The sequence below is a fragment of the Zea mays genome, chromosome 2 (genome assembly GCF_902167145.1).
Source record: "Zea mays cultivar B73 chromosome 2, Zm-B73-REFERENCE-NAM-5.0, whole genome shotgun sequence".
Taxonomy (NCBI): Eukaryota; Viridiplantae; Streptophyta; class Magnoliopsida; order Poales; family Poaceae; genus Zea; species Zea mays.
In genome coordinates this window covers 193105375-193123240 of record NC_050097.1, presented here as the reverse complement: position 1 = coordinate 193123240, position 17866 = coordinate 193105375, and the positions used below count along the sequence as shown (strand labels likewise).

Genomic DNA, 17866 nt, shown 5'->3' with positions numbered 1-17866 from the left:
TGGGCACCATACCTTGGTCTACGAAGTAAACCACCTCGAATCTTTGAATCCAAATAAATTTGACGAAGTTTTGAAATGAGAGGAACTGTGCTGCTCTCGGCCAGCAGCTCGACTGTTTTATAGGCGTCCGTAGCTTGACGCCAAGATCTGTGGCGCCGAGCTACGAGGCCGCGTCGCCGCCACATCGCTGCCACGTCAGCCCTGGGCGCAGGTAGCCGTTACTGCCACGTCACACCTCGGCGCCATAGGCTATGGCGCCGAGCTGTGTTACCTCGGCGCCACAGGCTATGACGCCGAGCATCGGGTCCAAACTTGCAAATAAAATTTCTGTGGGTCCAAACGTAAATATTTTTCCAAAGTAGGGTTAAAATACAAAAAATTCGGACCTGTTGTTCGCTGGTGGGCTAGACCATACCGTTCGACGAGCACAACCAACAACCCAAACACGGTCTGGTGCTTAGGGTCAGGCTGGCCCGGGCACGAAGCTAGACGGGCTAAACCGGGCTTAGGCCGTGCCAACAAACGGGTTATGGGCTGCATGCTCACCTATAAACGGATAAACCCTGGTCTCGATCGGGCTACAAGAGAAAGGCCGTCCGTCCACTTCGCTATCCTCCCGAGCGGCCGAGTCCGCTCCAACTCCGCGCATGCACAACCACGTGTGCCCCGAGCCCCCGTCTCCGCCCCCTCGCCCTCGCCCGTCCCTTCCGCGCGCGCTCCCAAGGTGGGATCAGCGTCTCCGTCTTTTCCCCGCCACTCCTCACTCCCCCACCGGTGTCCTTGAGAGCTGCGAGCCTAGGGGTGCCGCCACTCTATAAACTAGCCCCATTCCCTTACCAGCGCAGCGCCCGATCCCCCCCCCCCCCCCCCCCCCCCCCCCCCCCCCACACGCTTGGATGGATTTCATCGGTGCAAATCGTGCCCCGCTGCACTCCGTCGCCGCCGCCACTCGACGCAGCGCGTTCCTGCGACCGCTTCGCCACCACGGGCTCGGCAATCGGTGAGTGGTTCTGTCGTGGGGTCTCGAATCAGATGTTGATTTGGTCGTGCCATGCTACATTCCCTCGATACGTGGGCACGTGGCGCGACCGCGCGACTCGTCTCGATGCTGAATGCTGTGCTCATCGCCTCATTGTGAGTCTATGGCTCTGTGCAGTTCTGCGGAGACTAAGCTCGGGATCGCGTCTGGGTGTGGAGGAGGAGGAGGGTGTTTTGGAAAGGCAGGTGTCTCGATTTTTGGTTGGTTCATGCCTTGGTGGTATGCTGTGATGCTGAGCTTTATCTGATCCAAACAAATTTCGTGGTGCCACAGGTGCAGGGATTTGATGCCTTGCGGTCTTGCGGAGTACCACGACGAAAGTTCAGAGCGGGAAGGCGGGGAGAAGTGTGATAAAGGTATCTCATCACACCAGCTCCAGGGCCTATAGAGCACTCTTATTTCATATGACAGTTAGACCACTGCGTTCATGATATCGTGTTGCTTGACATTATCATGGCCATTTTCAAGTGATGCGTTGGTACTGTGCAAGTAAAATTTTGTTGTATGCAAATGTGCTCTGTATTTATAAGCTGTATTCTGACACATTTTGCTCTTCCGAAATCGAATTTTGCTTCTGAACTTAGTATGCATTGTTTGTCTTGTGTTCTTTTGGGGATAATGTTTAGCCATTTCGTAACTATAGGAAATGGGGCACACCTCATCTGGCAATGAAGTGCCCTTGAAATATTCTTCAGGCAAAGCTTTCCCCCTAGGAGTGTCACAAGTTGACGATGGGCTAAATTTTGCAATATTCTCACAGCATGCTTCTTCTGTCACCCTTTGCTTGAAACTTCCTGAGAGGTAACATTTTATCTCTTAAAACTATGTTGTGATGTTGAACGTGTGTAGTTTCTTGGCCACCTTGGAATTATAATCTTTTCCATTCCAATTTTAATTAGCAGTATTATTGCATGCGTTCATACTTCATGGTTGCTTTCTTTGGGACTTCATATTAAACCTTGATTAGTCAGTCCATGGCTACTCTTGTTTCAGGGTTTTAAAGAGATGCCAATACTGTTTGTGCAACCCACCACACATTATTTCGTGTTCTGGGATGCACTTGGTACACTGGAATCTAAAGTGCTTTAATGAACACCCTCATACCTGATTGTCCCTCAACTGAAAAGAATCATACAGGGATGAAAGTGGTTGATAACAATATTTTCTATATGGAAAATGATTCCAAGTCGGTTGAAAACTCGCTATATTTTCAGTTTAACTTGGTGACGACACCAAACTGTGCTGAAAGAAATTAGAAAATCAAAAGTTTAAATATGGTAATGGTCATAAACAGTTATAACCGATATCACTTTTATGGAAATGATCCTTGGCAAATAGAAATTTTCATTTCCATTTTCACTGCCACTAAATCCTTGGATGCGGTCATACCAACACTAATCACCGGATCCTATCAAATCTCTGAAGTTAAGCGTATTTGGACGAGAGTAATACTAGATTGATGACCTCCTGGCTTGTGCTACATTCCCTTTTTTTAGAAGGGCAGGCCTAGTGCAATGGTGAGAGTTGTCTCATTGAGTCACCAGGTCACGGATTCGAAGCAACCTATCTGCATTTGCGGGGGAGGCTGGCCTCGGTTTATCCCTTCCCCTGACACCAATCATGTGGGAGCCTTCACCACGGGGTTTATCCATTTTCACCACCACATACCAACAGACCAAATCGAAGCCATAACTGAAGGGTTATTACGTGATAGGGTCCACAAGGAATGATATAGTTCACGATCTCTTACATTTATTTCCTGTAATGATCTGAATCATAAACTTGGAGCTTGATTCAAATCATCACCATTCTGAAAACACTGAATTCTAGCCTTTTTCTTTTTGCTCTCCAAAAGTAATATGACATACTCAATATGCAGATTTCCGACTTTTCTGAAATCTTTTCAGAGGCACCCAAGATGATGCGGACATTATAGAGTTTGCTTTAGACCGCCAGAAGAACAAAACTGGAGATATATGGCATGTGTCAGTGGAGGTAGTTTTCTTTAGTTCCGATACTATTTTACCTTTGGAGATAAACACATTATTCTTTTTTATGGACAGCTTGATCCAGACTAACATTCACAGAACAAGAACTACAATACTTTTTCTGATGTATATATTTTTTATTATGGTTACATATTATTCAAGTGCATGCTCCATTTAATAAAGATTACCTGCATTTGGGAGGGACCGTACCTGATGTGATGCCCTATATTTCCAATTGCTGACCTTTTGTTATGTCTTCCCTGTTGACAGAAAGCACTGTTCAGTACTGTCTCATAAAATGGACTATTTTGCTCCATCAGTTGTATTTTCTTTAGCCTCTATCTATTTTGGTGCCCCTCGTATGCATGCTCTATTATTAAATATTTATTCACTTGTAATTTACTACAATTGTACTTCTGTACTCATCTGTCAACCTTAAAGAACCCTTCTCTGTTTCTTTTAATTTCAGGGTTTGCCTGCTTCTTGTGTTCTCTATGGGTATCGTGTTAGCGGTCCTCAAGGGTGGCAACAAGGTCATAGATTTGATGACAGCGCTTTTGACTCCGTGTCATGGCCGTTTCTCATTGGGGTTTTGAGGAAAATGGGGTTTGGGCAGATTTGGTGTGATGTTGTTTGTGGGCTGTTGGCTACTTCCTCCACAAGAATTTTGCTAAATGGCGTTCATGGGGAGATCATTTCGCACCAGAGGGGTCTAAGGCAAGGAGACCCACTATCCCCTATGTTGTTCATTTTGGTTATGGATGTTCTGAACTTGCTCATTCAAAAGGCTTCCGATGAAGGGTTACTTCAGCAGCTATCAGCTGGGACTTTGCATCACAAGCTTTCTCTTTACGCGGATGACGCGGTGGTTTTTCTTAGGCCGGTGGCTTCAGACATCAATTTGGTCCTGGAGATCCTTCGGCTTTTTGGGGAAGCCTCGGGGCTCAAGACCAATGTCCTGAAAAGTAGTGTGTTCCCCATTCGTTGTACCGAAGATGATTTGATGCGGGTCCAAGCTTCTCTCCCCTGCCCCATTTCAGATTTCCCGTGTCAATATCTTGGACTGCCCCTGTCCTTGGGAAAGCTTTCAAAGGCCCAACTACAGGCATTGGTGGACAAAGCAGCTAGTGTACTCCCGGGTTGGAAGGCCGACCTGATGACAAAAGCGGGTCGAGCTGTTTATGTTCAGTTTGTTCTCACAGCAAAAATGATTTATGCTGCGATGGCTTTGGACCTCCCTAATTGGACCACCAAAGCTATTGACAAGATAAGAAGAGGTTTCCTTTGGAAAGGAAGAAAACAAGCCAATGGTGGTCACTGTTTAGTGGTGTGGGGTAAGGTTACTAGGCCTAAAGTTCTGGGCGGGCTTGGGATCACTGATCTTTGGCTTTTGAGCGTGGCGCTTCGAGCTAGGTGGCCTTGGCTCCAGAGAACCGATCACTCTAAGCCTTGGTCGGTCCTCCCTGTTCAGGCCTGTGGTGCGGTGGAAGCCTTGATCAATGTTGCAGTTGTGTCTCAATTGGGTGATGGACATGATATCCTCTTTTGGAAGGATCGGTGGCTGAATGGTAGATGCATCGGTGAGGTGGCACCTGAGGTTCTTGAGCATGTACCTACGTGTGTCGCTTCCAAAAGGCTGGTAAAAGATGCTCTAACAAATCTGAATTGGGTGGCTGATATAAGGGGTGCGCTTTCAGTCAGGGCGCTTGCACAGGTTTTGGATCTCTGTGACTTGTTGGAGGGCTTAGTTCTTCAACCTGGGATTCCTGATAAGCATTTTTGGAAGTTCAGCGCGTCGGGGGATTACTCCTCTAGTTCTGCCTACCAGGTTCTTCTCCTTGGAGCTGTTGAGTTTGGGCCGGCTGAACGGATTTGGAAGACCTGGGCGCCAGGGAAATGCAAATTTTTTATGTGGCTGGTTGTGCATGATAGATGTTGGACAGCTGACAGGTTGGCTAAAAGGGGAATGGATCATCCCGTCTGCTGTCCGCTTTGTGACCAGGCGGATGAAACTATTAATCACTTATTGGTCGAGTGCAGCTTTGCGAAGCAATTTTGGTTCCTTTTCCTTCGGTCAGGGGACTTCCAGGTGCTCTGTCCCTCTACAGGTGATGGCTGCTTTGACTCTTGGTGGGAGAAGAGTGCCGAGGTGGTGGGCAAGCCTTTGTCGGATGGTTTCAACTCGCTGGTCATATTAGGTGCGTGGTCGATCTGGAAACACAGGAATAGGTGTGTGTTTGATGGTTGTAGCCCGAGTATTGAGGTCGCCCTTTCGGCAGCTAGGGAGGAGTTGATGTGCTGGCGTTTGGCTGGCGCTAAAACTCTCTCTTTCTTCCATTTAGAGGAGTTGTCTTAGGTGTGGGAGTCCGTAAATGGTGGCGTGAGTTTGTAAAACTGCTGCTTGTGTTCTGGGGTTCCACCCCCTTTTTTCTTCTTAATATAAAAATACGCAGACCTCCTGCGTATTCAAGAAAAAAAACCCTTATGCAAAATTAGTTTCTGGTCGAAAGCACTTTGCAGTTGAAAAAGAGAAGCCAAGCCAGCTTTTCGGAACATATGATTTTGATAGCTCCCCTTTTGACTGGGGTGACAATTATAAGCTTCCTAATTTGCCTGAGGTATTAAGATTATTTATCATAATGCACAAAATATCTCAAACGCGTAATTGTCACCACATTTTTGTTCTTTAATCTAGACAGATCTTGTTATATATGAAATGAATGTCCGTGCCTTCACTGCGGATGAGTCAAGCAAGCTTGGTCCAGCCATTCGTGGAAGTTACCTTGGTGTCATTGACAAAGTAAGATTACCTATTCCATTGCGTGTAAGCACAACTTGTTTTGGTTTTAGATTCCATCAGTCCTATGTTAGCAAGATCACTTATTATTATTATTATTATTATTATTATTATTATTATTATTATTATTATTATCATAAATTGTTCTTTCTGCTGATTTAGTTTTAGGTACCTGATATTGACACAGGCTACCTTCCAATTTCCATGCTGATATTTTGATGACTTATACATGAAATAGTGCTGGTTTTGTAGATTCCTCATTTGCTGGAACTTGGCGTTAATGCAGTGGAGCTACTTCCTGTTTTTGAGTTTGATGAGCTGGAGTTTAAGAGATTCCCTAACCCAAGGGATCACATGGTAAAAGTTTGATAACCTTTTCGATGGGTCATTACCCCCTCACATTCAGCAGTGGCGTGAGTGCGTGACACTCCCACTTTTTCATTTCAAAGGTAAATACATGGGGATATTCTACAATCAACTTTTTTGCACCCATGAGTCGTTATGCTAGTGCGGGTGGTGGACCTGTGGCTGCTTCCAAAGAGTTCAAACAGATGGTGAAGGCATTTCATAATGCTGGAATTGAGGTATTGACATCCTGTAGAATGATGAATCTTTTTCTTCAGCATTGTTTCTAATACCCTAGTCCAAAAAATATTTAATTCTATAATGATGTTTCAATAGGTTATTCTGGATGTAGTTTACAACCATACAAATGAAGCTGATGATGCTAACCCTTACATGACTTCCTTTCGTGGCCTTGATAACAAGGTCTTGCAGAGTACCTCTTTACTTGCTGCTACATGTTCTAAGTTCCAAGTCCATGGAGAGACTTATATGATGGAGCCTCATCAATTTCTGGATGAATTTATGAGAAAAACAAATTGTTGTCCTTGTAGGTCTATTACATATTAGATCTCAACAACAGTGCACAGCTGCTGAACTTCTCGGGTTGCGGTAAAACCATGGTCCTAAGCTTCTCTTTCTAAACTGAGATGCACTTTGTATTACATGTGACATTTTTTGGATGCACTCTGATACTGCTAGATGCCTATATTAGGTTAAAAATGTCATGATTTGCATGGTATCCTCCTTGTTTTTTGGGTGATTCCATCTTTGTTACTTATTGCATATCTCTTGCAATGGTGTTTATTCAAGCATCTCTGGTGACTAAACAATGTGGTTTGATGCATGATACATATGTTTCCATTGTGTGTCGTACTGACGGTAGACTGTTTTTTTTTTCTCGAAAGCGCAGGGGAACTGTGCCTTAGAGTTATATTAAGAAGAAGAAAAAGGTCTAAAGAAGACAAAAAATACAAGAAGCCCCTCACGGTGGCCAGCTACAAGCATAAATAAAAATGTCCATGGAAGCCTCACTTAAACTACCAACTGAAAAAGAGTGGTGGTGGGGGGGGGGGTCAGACACCAGGCAATGGAGCTGCCAAATAGGATAGACCCTTGGCCCCAGCTAATTCCCATAATCTTCTCTCATCATCAGCCTGCCTAAGGATAGAGGGAAGATTGGGAGACTGACCATCAAACACACTGTTGGAACCTGCTCACCAGGGCAAGTTGATCCAACGGGACGGTGAAAAGAGTATTTGCAAAGTTTAGCACGGAATGCCAAAAGCTTTTTCAATCTCCCGTGTATGGGCACTGTACGGGGGTATTTATAGGTACTCGAGGGGCCGCCTGTCCCCGTCAAAGACGTTTAGACCCTCGAGTACCCGGTTTATCCCCAGAATATTCCCACGAGGGGAGGTTACAGATAGTCATTAAGGTAAACCTTATTACAGACACGACCCTTATCGCACTTGTCCTCGCGGGGCCCATCACTATGGGCCGAATCACACATGGGCCTCCCCCGGTGGTGACGACGCGGGAGGTCCGTAGTCATCGGCAGGGCCTTCGTCTTGCAACACGAGAGCGAAGGGGGTCGCACAGGCCTCCGTCCGGTCGGCGCCCTCGGCTTGTTCTGGTGTGTTCTGTGGATGTAGCCTTCGTCTGCGCGATGAGAGGACGAAGTCGTAGAGCGAAGGGTGGCGTGTTCGCCTTCGCCCCAACATTTGCCCTCCGAGGGACCAGTTCGACTAAGTCAGCTGGTGCCGAAGACCACCGTTAGATGGTGAAGACGCTGCCCTCGCTCGAAGTTGTCCCGCGGGTTTTTTTGAAATGTGGCCGTTGATGGACGTGTTACCGTTGGACTGCATGTTTCCCGAGGCGTCGCGTCGTGCCTATAAAAAGCCGACCGCGGCCGGGCCTGCTTCCGGCTTGCGTTTATGCAGTAGAAACCCTAGCTTTTGTAAACTGCTTGCCTGCCCTCCTTGCTCTCCCGCTTCGGAAATCTGGCCCAGTGGCCCGCATCAAGCAGACCGCGCGTCGCCGCCGATGGTACGTTGCAATGTCTTCTTCTTCGTCTGTTGCGAGTGCGTCGTCGACCGTGCCGTCGTCCGAGGATACTTTGAGCGATTTGGCGGTGATGGAGTTGTAGCCTGGCCATACCGTGGAGTTCGATACTTCGAGGATTTCCTCGGTCCGCGTGCTGGAGATGCAGCGGCTCGGTTACTTTGGTGACGGCGTCGGGCGGGTTCCGGGTGCATAGGAGATCCCCGAGCCTGAAGGCGAGTTGGTTGTTTTTGAGGCCTTTTTTGTCGCCGGCCTTCGCCTCCCGGCACATCACTTCGTGGCGGAGGTGTTGCGAAGGTTCGAAGTGTAGGTCCACTAGTTGACGCCTAACGCTGTGGTTGCGCTGGCGAAGTATGTTTGGGCGGTTACTTCCTACGGCGGGCAGCCGTCTGTGGAGGTCTTCGCCAAGAATTATTGCCTGCATTGGCAGAAAAGGAAAATAGGAAATAAGATTGCACAATTTGGATCGTGCACCTTCACGCCGAGGACTGGGAAGACTTCGGCTGAAGTCGTGGAGATAGTCCCTTGTGCCAGGAACAAGTGGGGCAACTGGTGGGATTTTTGGTTCTATGTGTCTCCTGGGGAAGTCGAAGACCTGCCTGGCCTCCCTCCGACCATTCTGTGCTCACACTGTTATGTGGCGTTCCCTCCATTTGAGGTGGCGGAGGAGGACGAGGACGAAGGGGCCCTTCGGTATGCTGCCCGCTTGAGTAGCAGGCGCGACTTGGTTGAGGAATTTATCGGCTATGGAGTGTGGCCCTTGGCACACGGCTGGGTACTGGGCGAAGTGTGCCCCCGTTGGATGCCGACCAGTTGGTGCAAAGTCCTGCCTTTGTGGTCGATTTACGCGGTCGGAACCCAGCCGCGTTTGTGCGCGAAGTGGAGGCCGAGGCCGCGAAGATTGTAGGAAGGTATGTGCCGAGGACGGAGACCCTGCGGAGTTGGGATATCCACGGTTCGAATGTTAGGTTGAACCGCGTATTTGAGTTGAACTGTTTGCCGTACGCCGGCTACCCGGGGGACGACGATGCCGATGCTGCTGTCCGCCGGGGAAAAAATGTGGTGACAACGGCCGACGAAGGCCCTTCGCGGGGAACAGCGCCGAGCGCGGCCGCCAAGAAGAGGAAATTAGGTACAACGACAGAGGGGTTGAGGGCTTCCAAACGTTTTGCTGCGGATTTGTTAGAGACCTGCGTGGTTCCCAGGGAGACGATGTCTTCGCTCGAGCTTCGGGAATCTTCCGCGCGAATGCTGAAGGTTACCGGGGGTCGCTGGCCTAGGAATGTTCCGATTCCTCGGACGGCTGGCGAGGACATGTTTACATCTCGATTAGCTCGTGAGATGAAAATTTTCCCTTACGGACGGAATGTTGTTGCTGTTGTATCGGCAGTGATGGAGAAGGGTCGTCAAGACGCGCCGCGGAAGCGCCGGGCGTTCGCCAGAGTTGGGGACCCGCGGCGCGGAGTCAAAATAGCGCGGGCGAGCGTGAAGCCTGCCGCGTCCATACAAGAGCGAAAGCTTCCCTCGCCACCACGCGCTGCTGAGACGGCGGTGGGTGGCGCCGAAGTTTCCATGGATATTTCCGTGGAAGACTACCTTGTGGGCGGGGTCGCGATATTCGACGCCCACACAGGGCGGGGACCTGCTGGTGAGTAATCTTTTTTTTTGAACGGAGTCTGGGTTTCTGACTTGACCATGGTGCAGGAGCAGAGTCCGGGCAACTGGCTGTTGTCCCGGCGTCGGTGTCGGCTGGCCCGGTTGTTGTGGCAGCCGGGGCAAAGGGGTCTTCACAGGACCCATGGTCCAGGTTTTGTGCCAGCGGCGAAATTGCTTCGGCCGCCGCCGTGAAGGACGTGGCTGGCTCAGTTGCGCGACAGCTGAAACACGTGAGTAATCTTTGCCTCTTGGAGTTTGTTTTTCTTTTATGGCTTCGAATTTGACAGTCTTTTGTGCCAGGTGGCCGCCTTCGCCGAGCACATTGCGTCGGGGGCGTTGACCTCGGAGTTTGCTGCCGAAAGGCGGCGACTCGAGGGGAGGATTGAACGCCTCCGAACGCAGCATACTGAGGCTGTGCGAGACAAATCGGCCGCGGAAAACAAGAGCCGCAATTTGCTGGAGAAGCTGTTGGTGGCGGAGGCTGAAAAAGAGGACCTCGGCCGCCGGCTTGCGGTGGAAAAGGAAGATGCGGACAGGGCCCGCGCAGAGGCCCAGGCTGCCCGTGCTGAGGCCAACCTCGCCCTCAAGCGCGCTACCGACGCGGAGTCGGGGCACAGGAGTCTGCGCGGCTATCTGGACAAAGCGGAGGCCTCCACCCACACTGGGGTCGACCGAGCACACGCGTTGCTCGTGGATGCGTACCGGGAGCTTGGTGCGCGTACTGCCCCTTTTGATACGTCTGGCGAGGAGGTGGGCCTCCGCTTCCTCGGGTGGCTGCAGGAGGAGTTGGAGCTACTCTCGTCCATCGTGACGGGCCTCATGTCCTTTGCCTCGCTCATTACCTGCGAGGGGGCTGCGAATGCTTTGTCCCGTGAGGGATGCAAGCACTTCGAAGTTTTTGACTGGTCCAACGAAGACTTGGACCGTGGAATCTTCCAGGTCGAAGACGAGGTGCTAAAGCGGTCCGCTGGGGCGCTTTACGACAGGATGTGGGGTCCTCACAGCCGCGATAATGTCTGGGAGAGGTCTGACCGGGCGCTGGAGCAGGTGTGTGACATTTTTTTAATATATATTTATGTTTTGTGTTATTTCTGTAGATGATGAACGATGAAGAAGTCGACGACTTCGGTGGCCTGGAAAGCTCGGTGATTGAGAGCACCTAGAGGGGGGGGGGGGGTGAATAGGTGATCCTGTAAAACTTAAACTTATAGCCACAAAAACTTGTTAAGTGTTAGCACAATTATTGCCAAGTGGCTAGAGAGGAGTCTCAACAAAACACAATACCACAAGAGATCAAACACAGAGATGACACAGTGGTTTATCCCGTGGTTCGGCCAAGACCAACGCTTGCCTACTCCACGTTGTGGCGTCCCAACGGACGAGGGTTGCAATCAACCCCTCTCAAGCGGTCCAAAGACCAACTTGAATACCACGGTGTTTTGCTTTGCCTTTCAATATCCCGTTTGCGAGGAATCTCCACAACTTGGAGTCTCTCGCCCTTACACTTAAGATTCACAAAGAAATACGGAGTAAGGGAGGGAATGAGCAACGCACACAAGACTTCAAAAGATCAGAGCAACACGCACACAAGCAGCAATAAGAGCTCGCAACACAACTCAAAGAGTACACAACTCCACAAGAGCTCTATATGCTATCACAATGAATCGAATGCGCGAGATCGATGTCTTGGTGCTTAAGAATGTTGTAGGAATGCTTGGTGTTCTCCTCCATGCGCCTAGGGGTCCCTTTTATAGCCCCAAGGCAGCTAGGAGCCGTTAAGAACAAATCTGGAAAGCCATCCTTGCCTTCTGTCGTCGGGCGCACTGGACAGTCCGGTGCACACCGGACACTGTCCGGTGCCCGATTTCTTTCCTTAACAGACGCAGCCGACCGTTGCCGACCGTTGCAGATCTGGCGCACCGGACAGTCCGGTGCACACCGGACAGTCCGGTGCCTCCTTCCGACCGTTGGCCAGACCACGTGTCGCGCGCAGATTCCGCGGCCGACCGTTGGCTCGGCCGACCGTTGGCTCACCGGACAGTCCGGTGCACACCGGACAGTCCGGTGAATTTTAGCCGTACGCCGTCGGCAAATTCCCGAGAGCGGCGTCTTCAGGTCGAGGCAGCCTGGCGCACCGGACACTGTCCGGTGCATCACCGGACAGTCCGGTGCCCCAGACCGAAACAGCCTGTTGGCTGTACACAGCCAACATTCTCCTTTTCTTCTTCTCTCTTTTTCTAACACTTAGACAAATATATTAGTACACAAAACCAATGTACTAAGGCTTAGAAACATACCTTTACTTGTGATTTGCACTTTGTTCATCCATGGGCATAGATTCACATTTAAGCACTTGTGTTGGCACTTAATCACCAAAATACTTAGAAATGGCCCAAAGGCACATTTCCCTTTCAATCTCCCCCTTTTTGGTGATTTATGCCAACACAACATAAAGCAACTAGAACAAGTGCAAAATCACTTCAAATAGAACTCAAATCTATTTTGATTCATTTTTGGCATATATGGATCATCCTTTGCCACCACTTGGTTTGTTTTTGCAAATCAAACCCAAATCTCTATCTCTAAGTCAAACACACATGTTGAAGCATAAAGAGAGTCATTCCAAAAGAGATTGATCAAAGATTTCAAAAACTCCCCCCATTTCCCATAATCATTACTTCTCCCCACAAGAAACCAACTTTTGACAAAAGAGACAATAAGAGAGTGTTGACAAAACAAAAAGCTCTATTTCACTATTTTCAAAATTTCTCAAGTGGTAGCTGATCCATTTATTGCTTTGGCCTTTATTTTCTCCCCCTTTGGCATCAAGCACCAAAACAGAATCAACTTTGGCCCTTTTAACCCCATTGCCTAACCAAAATCTTCAATTAAGAGCAAATGGCAATAAGAGTTCATGAGATGAACTTGGAATTAGTTACCCTCTCATCGGAGTGCAGTGGAAGTCTTTCATGGCCCAAGTCCACCTTTTCCCTTTCAATTCTCCTTCGAGACTAAATCAAGCAAACTCAAGCATATGGTTAATCTCAAAGGGTCAAGTTGTAACACATCTCCCCCTAAACATGTGCATCACTTTGCAACGGACTTGTGAGGTCCAGGGAGTGTTTGTACAACTTGAGCACCAAAATAAGCAACAAAATGCAGAATGAACATGATCAAAGGCATAAACACATGTATGCTACAATTCAGTCCAAGTTCCGCGAATCTAAGACATTTAGCTCACTACGCAGCCTGCAAAAGGTCTTCTCATCTAGAGGTTTGGTAAAGATATCGGCTAGCTGGTTCTAGGTGCTAACATGAAACACTTCGATATCCCCCTTTTGCTGGTGGTCTCTCAAAAAGTGATGCCGGATGTCTATGTGCTTTGTGCGGCTGTGCTCAACAGGATTTTCCGCCATGCGGATAGCACTCTCATTATCACATAGGAGTGGGACTTTGCTCAGATTGTAGCCAAAGTCCCGGAGGGTTTGCCTCATCCAAAGTAGTTGCGCGCAACACTGTCCTGCGGCAACGTACTCGGCCTCAGCGGTGGATAGGGCAACGGAAGTTTGTTTCTTAGAGTTCCACGACACCAGGGACCTTTCTAAGAATTGGCACGTCCCCGATGTGCTCTTCCTATCGACCTTACATCCAGCATAGTCGGAGTCTGAGTATCCAACCAAGTCAAAGGTAGACCCCTTTGGATACCAGAGCCCGAAGCAAGGCGTAGCAACTAAATACCTCAGAATTCGCTTCACCGCCACTAAGTGACACTCCTTAGGATCGGATTGAAATCTAGCACACATGCATACGCTAAGCATAATATCCGGTCTACTAGCACATAAATAAAGTAATGACCCTATCATTGACCGGTATGCTTTTTGATCAACGGACTTACCTCCTTTGTTGAGGTCGGTGTGCCCGTCGGTTCCCATCGGAGTCTTTGCGGGCTTGGCGTCCTTCATCCCAAACCGCTTTAGCAGATCTTGCGTGTACTTCGTTTGGGAGATGAAGGTACCGTCCTTGAGTTGCTTCACTTGGAACCCAAGGAAGTAGTTCAACTCGCCCATCATTGACATCTCGAATTTCTGCGTCATCACCCTGCTAAACTCTTCACAAGACTTTTGGTTAGTAGAACCAAATATTATGTCATCGACATAAATTTGGCACACAAACAAATCACCATCACATGTCTTTGTAAAAAGAGTTGGATCGGCTTTCCCAACCTTGAAAGCATTAGCAATTAAGAAATCTCTAAGGCATTCATACCATGCTCTTGGGGCTTGCTTAAGTCCATAGAGCGCCTTAGAGAGCTTACACACATGGTCGGGGTACCGTTCATCCTCGAAGCCAGGGGGTTGCTCCACGTACACCTCCTCCTTGATTGGCCCGTTGAGGAAAGCGCTCTTCACATCCATTTGGTACAACCTGAAAGAATGGTGAGCGGCATATGCTAGCAAGATACGAATTGATTCTAGCCTAGCCACAGGAGCAAAAGTCTCCTCGAAATCCAAACCTGCGACTTGGGCATAACCTTTTGCCACAAGCTGAGCCTTGTTTCTCATCACCACCCCGTGCTCGTCCTGTTTGTTGCGGAACACCCACTTGGTTCCCACAACATTTTGCTTCGGACGAGGCACCAGTGTCCAAACTTCATTCCTCTTGAAGTTGTTGAGCTCCTCTTGCATGGCCAACACCCAGTCCGGATCTAGCAAGGCCTCCTCTACCCTGAAAGGCTCAATAGAAGAGACAAAGGAGTAATGCTCACAAAAATTAACTAATCGAGATCGAGTAGTTACTCCCTTGCTAATGTCACCCAGAATTTGGTCGACGGGATGATCCCTTTGAATCATCGCTCGAACTTGGGTTGGAGGTGCCGGTTCCGCTTCTTCCTTCATTACTTGATCATCTTGTGCTCCCCCTTGATCACACGCCTCCTGTTGATGAACCTGTTCATCGTCTTGAGTTGAGGGATGCACCATAGTTGAGAAAGAAGGTTGATCTCGTTCATCTTGTTCCTGTGGCCGAACTTCTCCAATCGCCATGGTTCGTATAGCGGCCGTCGGAACATCTTCTTCATCTACATCATCAAGATCAACAACTTGCTCTCTTGGAGAGCCATTAGTCTCATCAAATACAACGTCGCTAGAGACTTCAACCAAACCCGATGATTTGTTGAAGACTCTATACGCCTTTGTATTTGAGTCATATCCTAATAAAAACCCTTCTACTGCTTTGGGAGCAAACTTAGAATTTATACCTTTCTTCACTAGAATGTAGCACTTGCTCCCAAATACACGAAAGTAAGATACATTGGGTTTGTTACCGGTTAGCAGCTCATACGAAGTCTTCTTGAGGAGGCGGTGAAGGTAGACCCTGTTGATGGCATGGCAAGCCGTGTTCACGGCTTCCGACCAAAAACGCTCGGGGGTCTTGAACTCTCCTAGCATCGTCCTTGCCATATCGATGAGCGTCCTGTTCTTCCTCTCTACCACACCATTTTGCTGTGGTGTGTAGGGAGCGGAGAACTCGTGCTTGATTCCTTCCTCCTCAAGGAATTCCTCTACTTGAAGGTTCTTGAACTCGGACCCGTTGTCGCTTCTTATCTTCTTCACCTTGAGCTCAAACTCATTTTGAGCTCTCCTGAGGAAGCGCTTGAGGGTCCCTTGGGTTTCAGACTTATCCTGCAAAAAGAATACCCAAGTGAAGCGGGAAAAGTCATCAACAATAACTAGACCATACTTACTTCCTCCTATGCTCAGATAGGCGACGGGTCCGAAGAGGTCCATATGCAGCAGCTCCAGAGGTCTTGAAGTGGTCATCACATTCTTGCTGTGATGTGCTCCTCCTACTTGTTTACCTGCTTGACAAGCTGCACAAGGTCTATCCTTTTCGAATTGCACATTAGTCAAACCTATCACGTGTTCTCCCTTTAGAAGCTTGTGAAGGTTCTTCATCCCTACATGTGCTAAGCGGCGATGCCACAGCCAGCCCATGCTAGTCTTATCTATTAAGCATGCATCTAGACCGGCCTCCTCTTTTGCAAAATCAACTAAATAAAGTTTGCCGTCTAACACACCCTTAAAAGCTAGTGAACCATCACTTCTTCTAAAGACAGACACATCTACATTTGTAAATAGACAGTTATACCCCATATTGCATAATTGACTAACCGATAGTAAATTATATCCAAGAGACTCTACTAAAAACACATTAGAGATAGAGTGCTCATTAGAAATTGCAATTTTACCTAACCCTTTTACCTTGCCTTGATTCCCATCACCGAATACAATTGAATCTTGGGAATCCTTATTCTTGACGTAGGAGGTGAACATCTTCTTCTCCCCCGTCATATGGTTTGTGCATCCGCTGTCGATAATCCAGCTTGAACCCCCGGATGCATAAACCTGCAAGGCAAATTTAGGCTTGGGTCTTAGGTACCCAACTCATGTTGGGTCCTACAAGGTTAGCACAAATATCCTTAGGGACCCAAATGCAAGTTTTGTCTCCCTTGCATTTTGCCCCTAATTTCCTAGCAATCACTTTTCTATCCTTTCTACAAATAGCAAAAGAAGCATTCAACGCACAGTAAATTGTAGAAGGACCATTCATAACTTTTCTAGGAACATTAACAATATTCTTCCTAGGTATATGATGTATATTTTTCCTAGGCATATTTCTATTATGCACATAAGAAGAACTAGAAGCAACCATGACATGAGCATCAAAATCATCATAAGCATTATAACCTCTATAAGCACTTCTAGTTTGTCTTCTATCATGATACAAAAAAGCATGGTTCTTTTTAGTGCTACTAGCCATAGGAGCCTTCCCTTTCTCCTTGGCGGAGATAGGAGCCTTATGGCTTGTCAAGTTCTTGACTTCTCTCTTGAAGCCAAGCCCATCCTTAATTGAGGGGTGTCTACCAACCGTGTAGGCATCCCTAGCAAATTTTAGTTTATCAAAATTACTCTTGCTAGTCTTAAGTTGAGCATTAAGACTAGCTAATTCATCATTCAATTTTGAAATAGAAACTAAGTGTTCGCTACAAGCATTAATATCAATATCCTTACACCTAGTGCAAATTTCAACATATTCAACACAAGAGTTGGATTTATTTGCTTCTACTAGTTTAGCATTTAAATCATCGTTTATGCTCTTTAAGTTAGAAATAGAATCATGACATGTTGACACTTCACAAGCAAGCATTTCATTCCTCTTAATTTCTAATGCAAGGGATTTTTGAGCCTCTACAAACTTATCATGTTCTTCATACAACAAATCCTCTTGCTTTTCTAAAAGTATATTCTTTTCATTCAAGGCATCAATTAATTCATTAATTTTGTCTATCTTAGATCTATCTAAGCCCTTGAACAAACATGAATAATCTACTTCATCCTCATCACTAGATTCGTCCTCACTTGAAGAAGCATAGGTAGAGTTGCGAGTACATACCTTCTTCTCCCTTGCCATAAGGCATGTGTGACGCTCGTTGGGGAAGAGGGTTGATTTGTTGAAGGCGGTGGCGGCGAGTCCTTCATTGTCGGAGTCGGAGGAGGGGCAATCCGAATCCCACTCCTTTCCGATATGTGCCTCGCCTTTGGCCTTCTTGTAATGCTTCTTCTTTTCCCTCTTGTCCCCTTTTTCCTGATCACTTTCATTATCGGGACAGTTAGCAATGAAATGACCAATCTTACCACATTTGAAGCATGGGCGCTTCTCCTTTGTCTTGGTCTTGCTTGGCTGTCCCTTGCGACCTTTAAGCGCCGTCTTGAAGCGCTTAATGATGAGGGCCATCTCCTCATTATTTAGCCCGGCCGCCTCAACTTGCGCCACCTTGCTTGGTAGCGCCTCCTTGCTCCTTGTTGCCTTGAGAGCAATGGGTTGAGGCTCATGAATAGGACCGTTCAACGCGTCGTCTACGTATCTTGCCTCCTTGATCATCATTCGCCCGCTTACGAACTTCCCAAGAACTTCTTCGGG

General features: G+C 47.8%; 1 protein-coding gene across 1 annotated transcript in view; it reads left to right on the top strand.

Moving 5' to 3' along the window:
* The first annotated feature begins 859 nt into the window (after window positions 1-859).
* The window catches only part of LOC103649172 (isoamylase 3, chloroplastic), a 66898-nt gene continuing 49891 nt past the window's right edge, over window positions 860-17866 (top strand). Inside the window, 13 exon segments of the mRNA XM_035965422.1 lie at window positions 860-1000; window positions 1157-1220; window positions 1313-1336; window positions 1339-1395; window positions 1683-1840; window positions 2947-3034; window positions 3497-3592; window positions 5499-5645; window positions 5723-5827; window positions 6077-6181; window positions 6274-6408; window positions 6593-6697; window positions 6699-6778. Coding sequence (XP_035821315.1) covers window positions 897-1000; window positions 1157-1220; window positions 1313-1336; window positions 1339-1395; window positions 1683-1840; window positions 2947-3034; window positions 3497-3592; window positions 5499-5645; window positions 5723-5827; window positions 6077-6181; window positions 6274-6408; window positions 6593-6697; window positions 6699-6778 — 1268 coding nt within the window. The 5' untranslated portion in view covers window positions 860-896.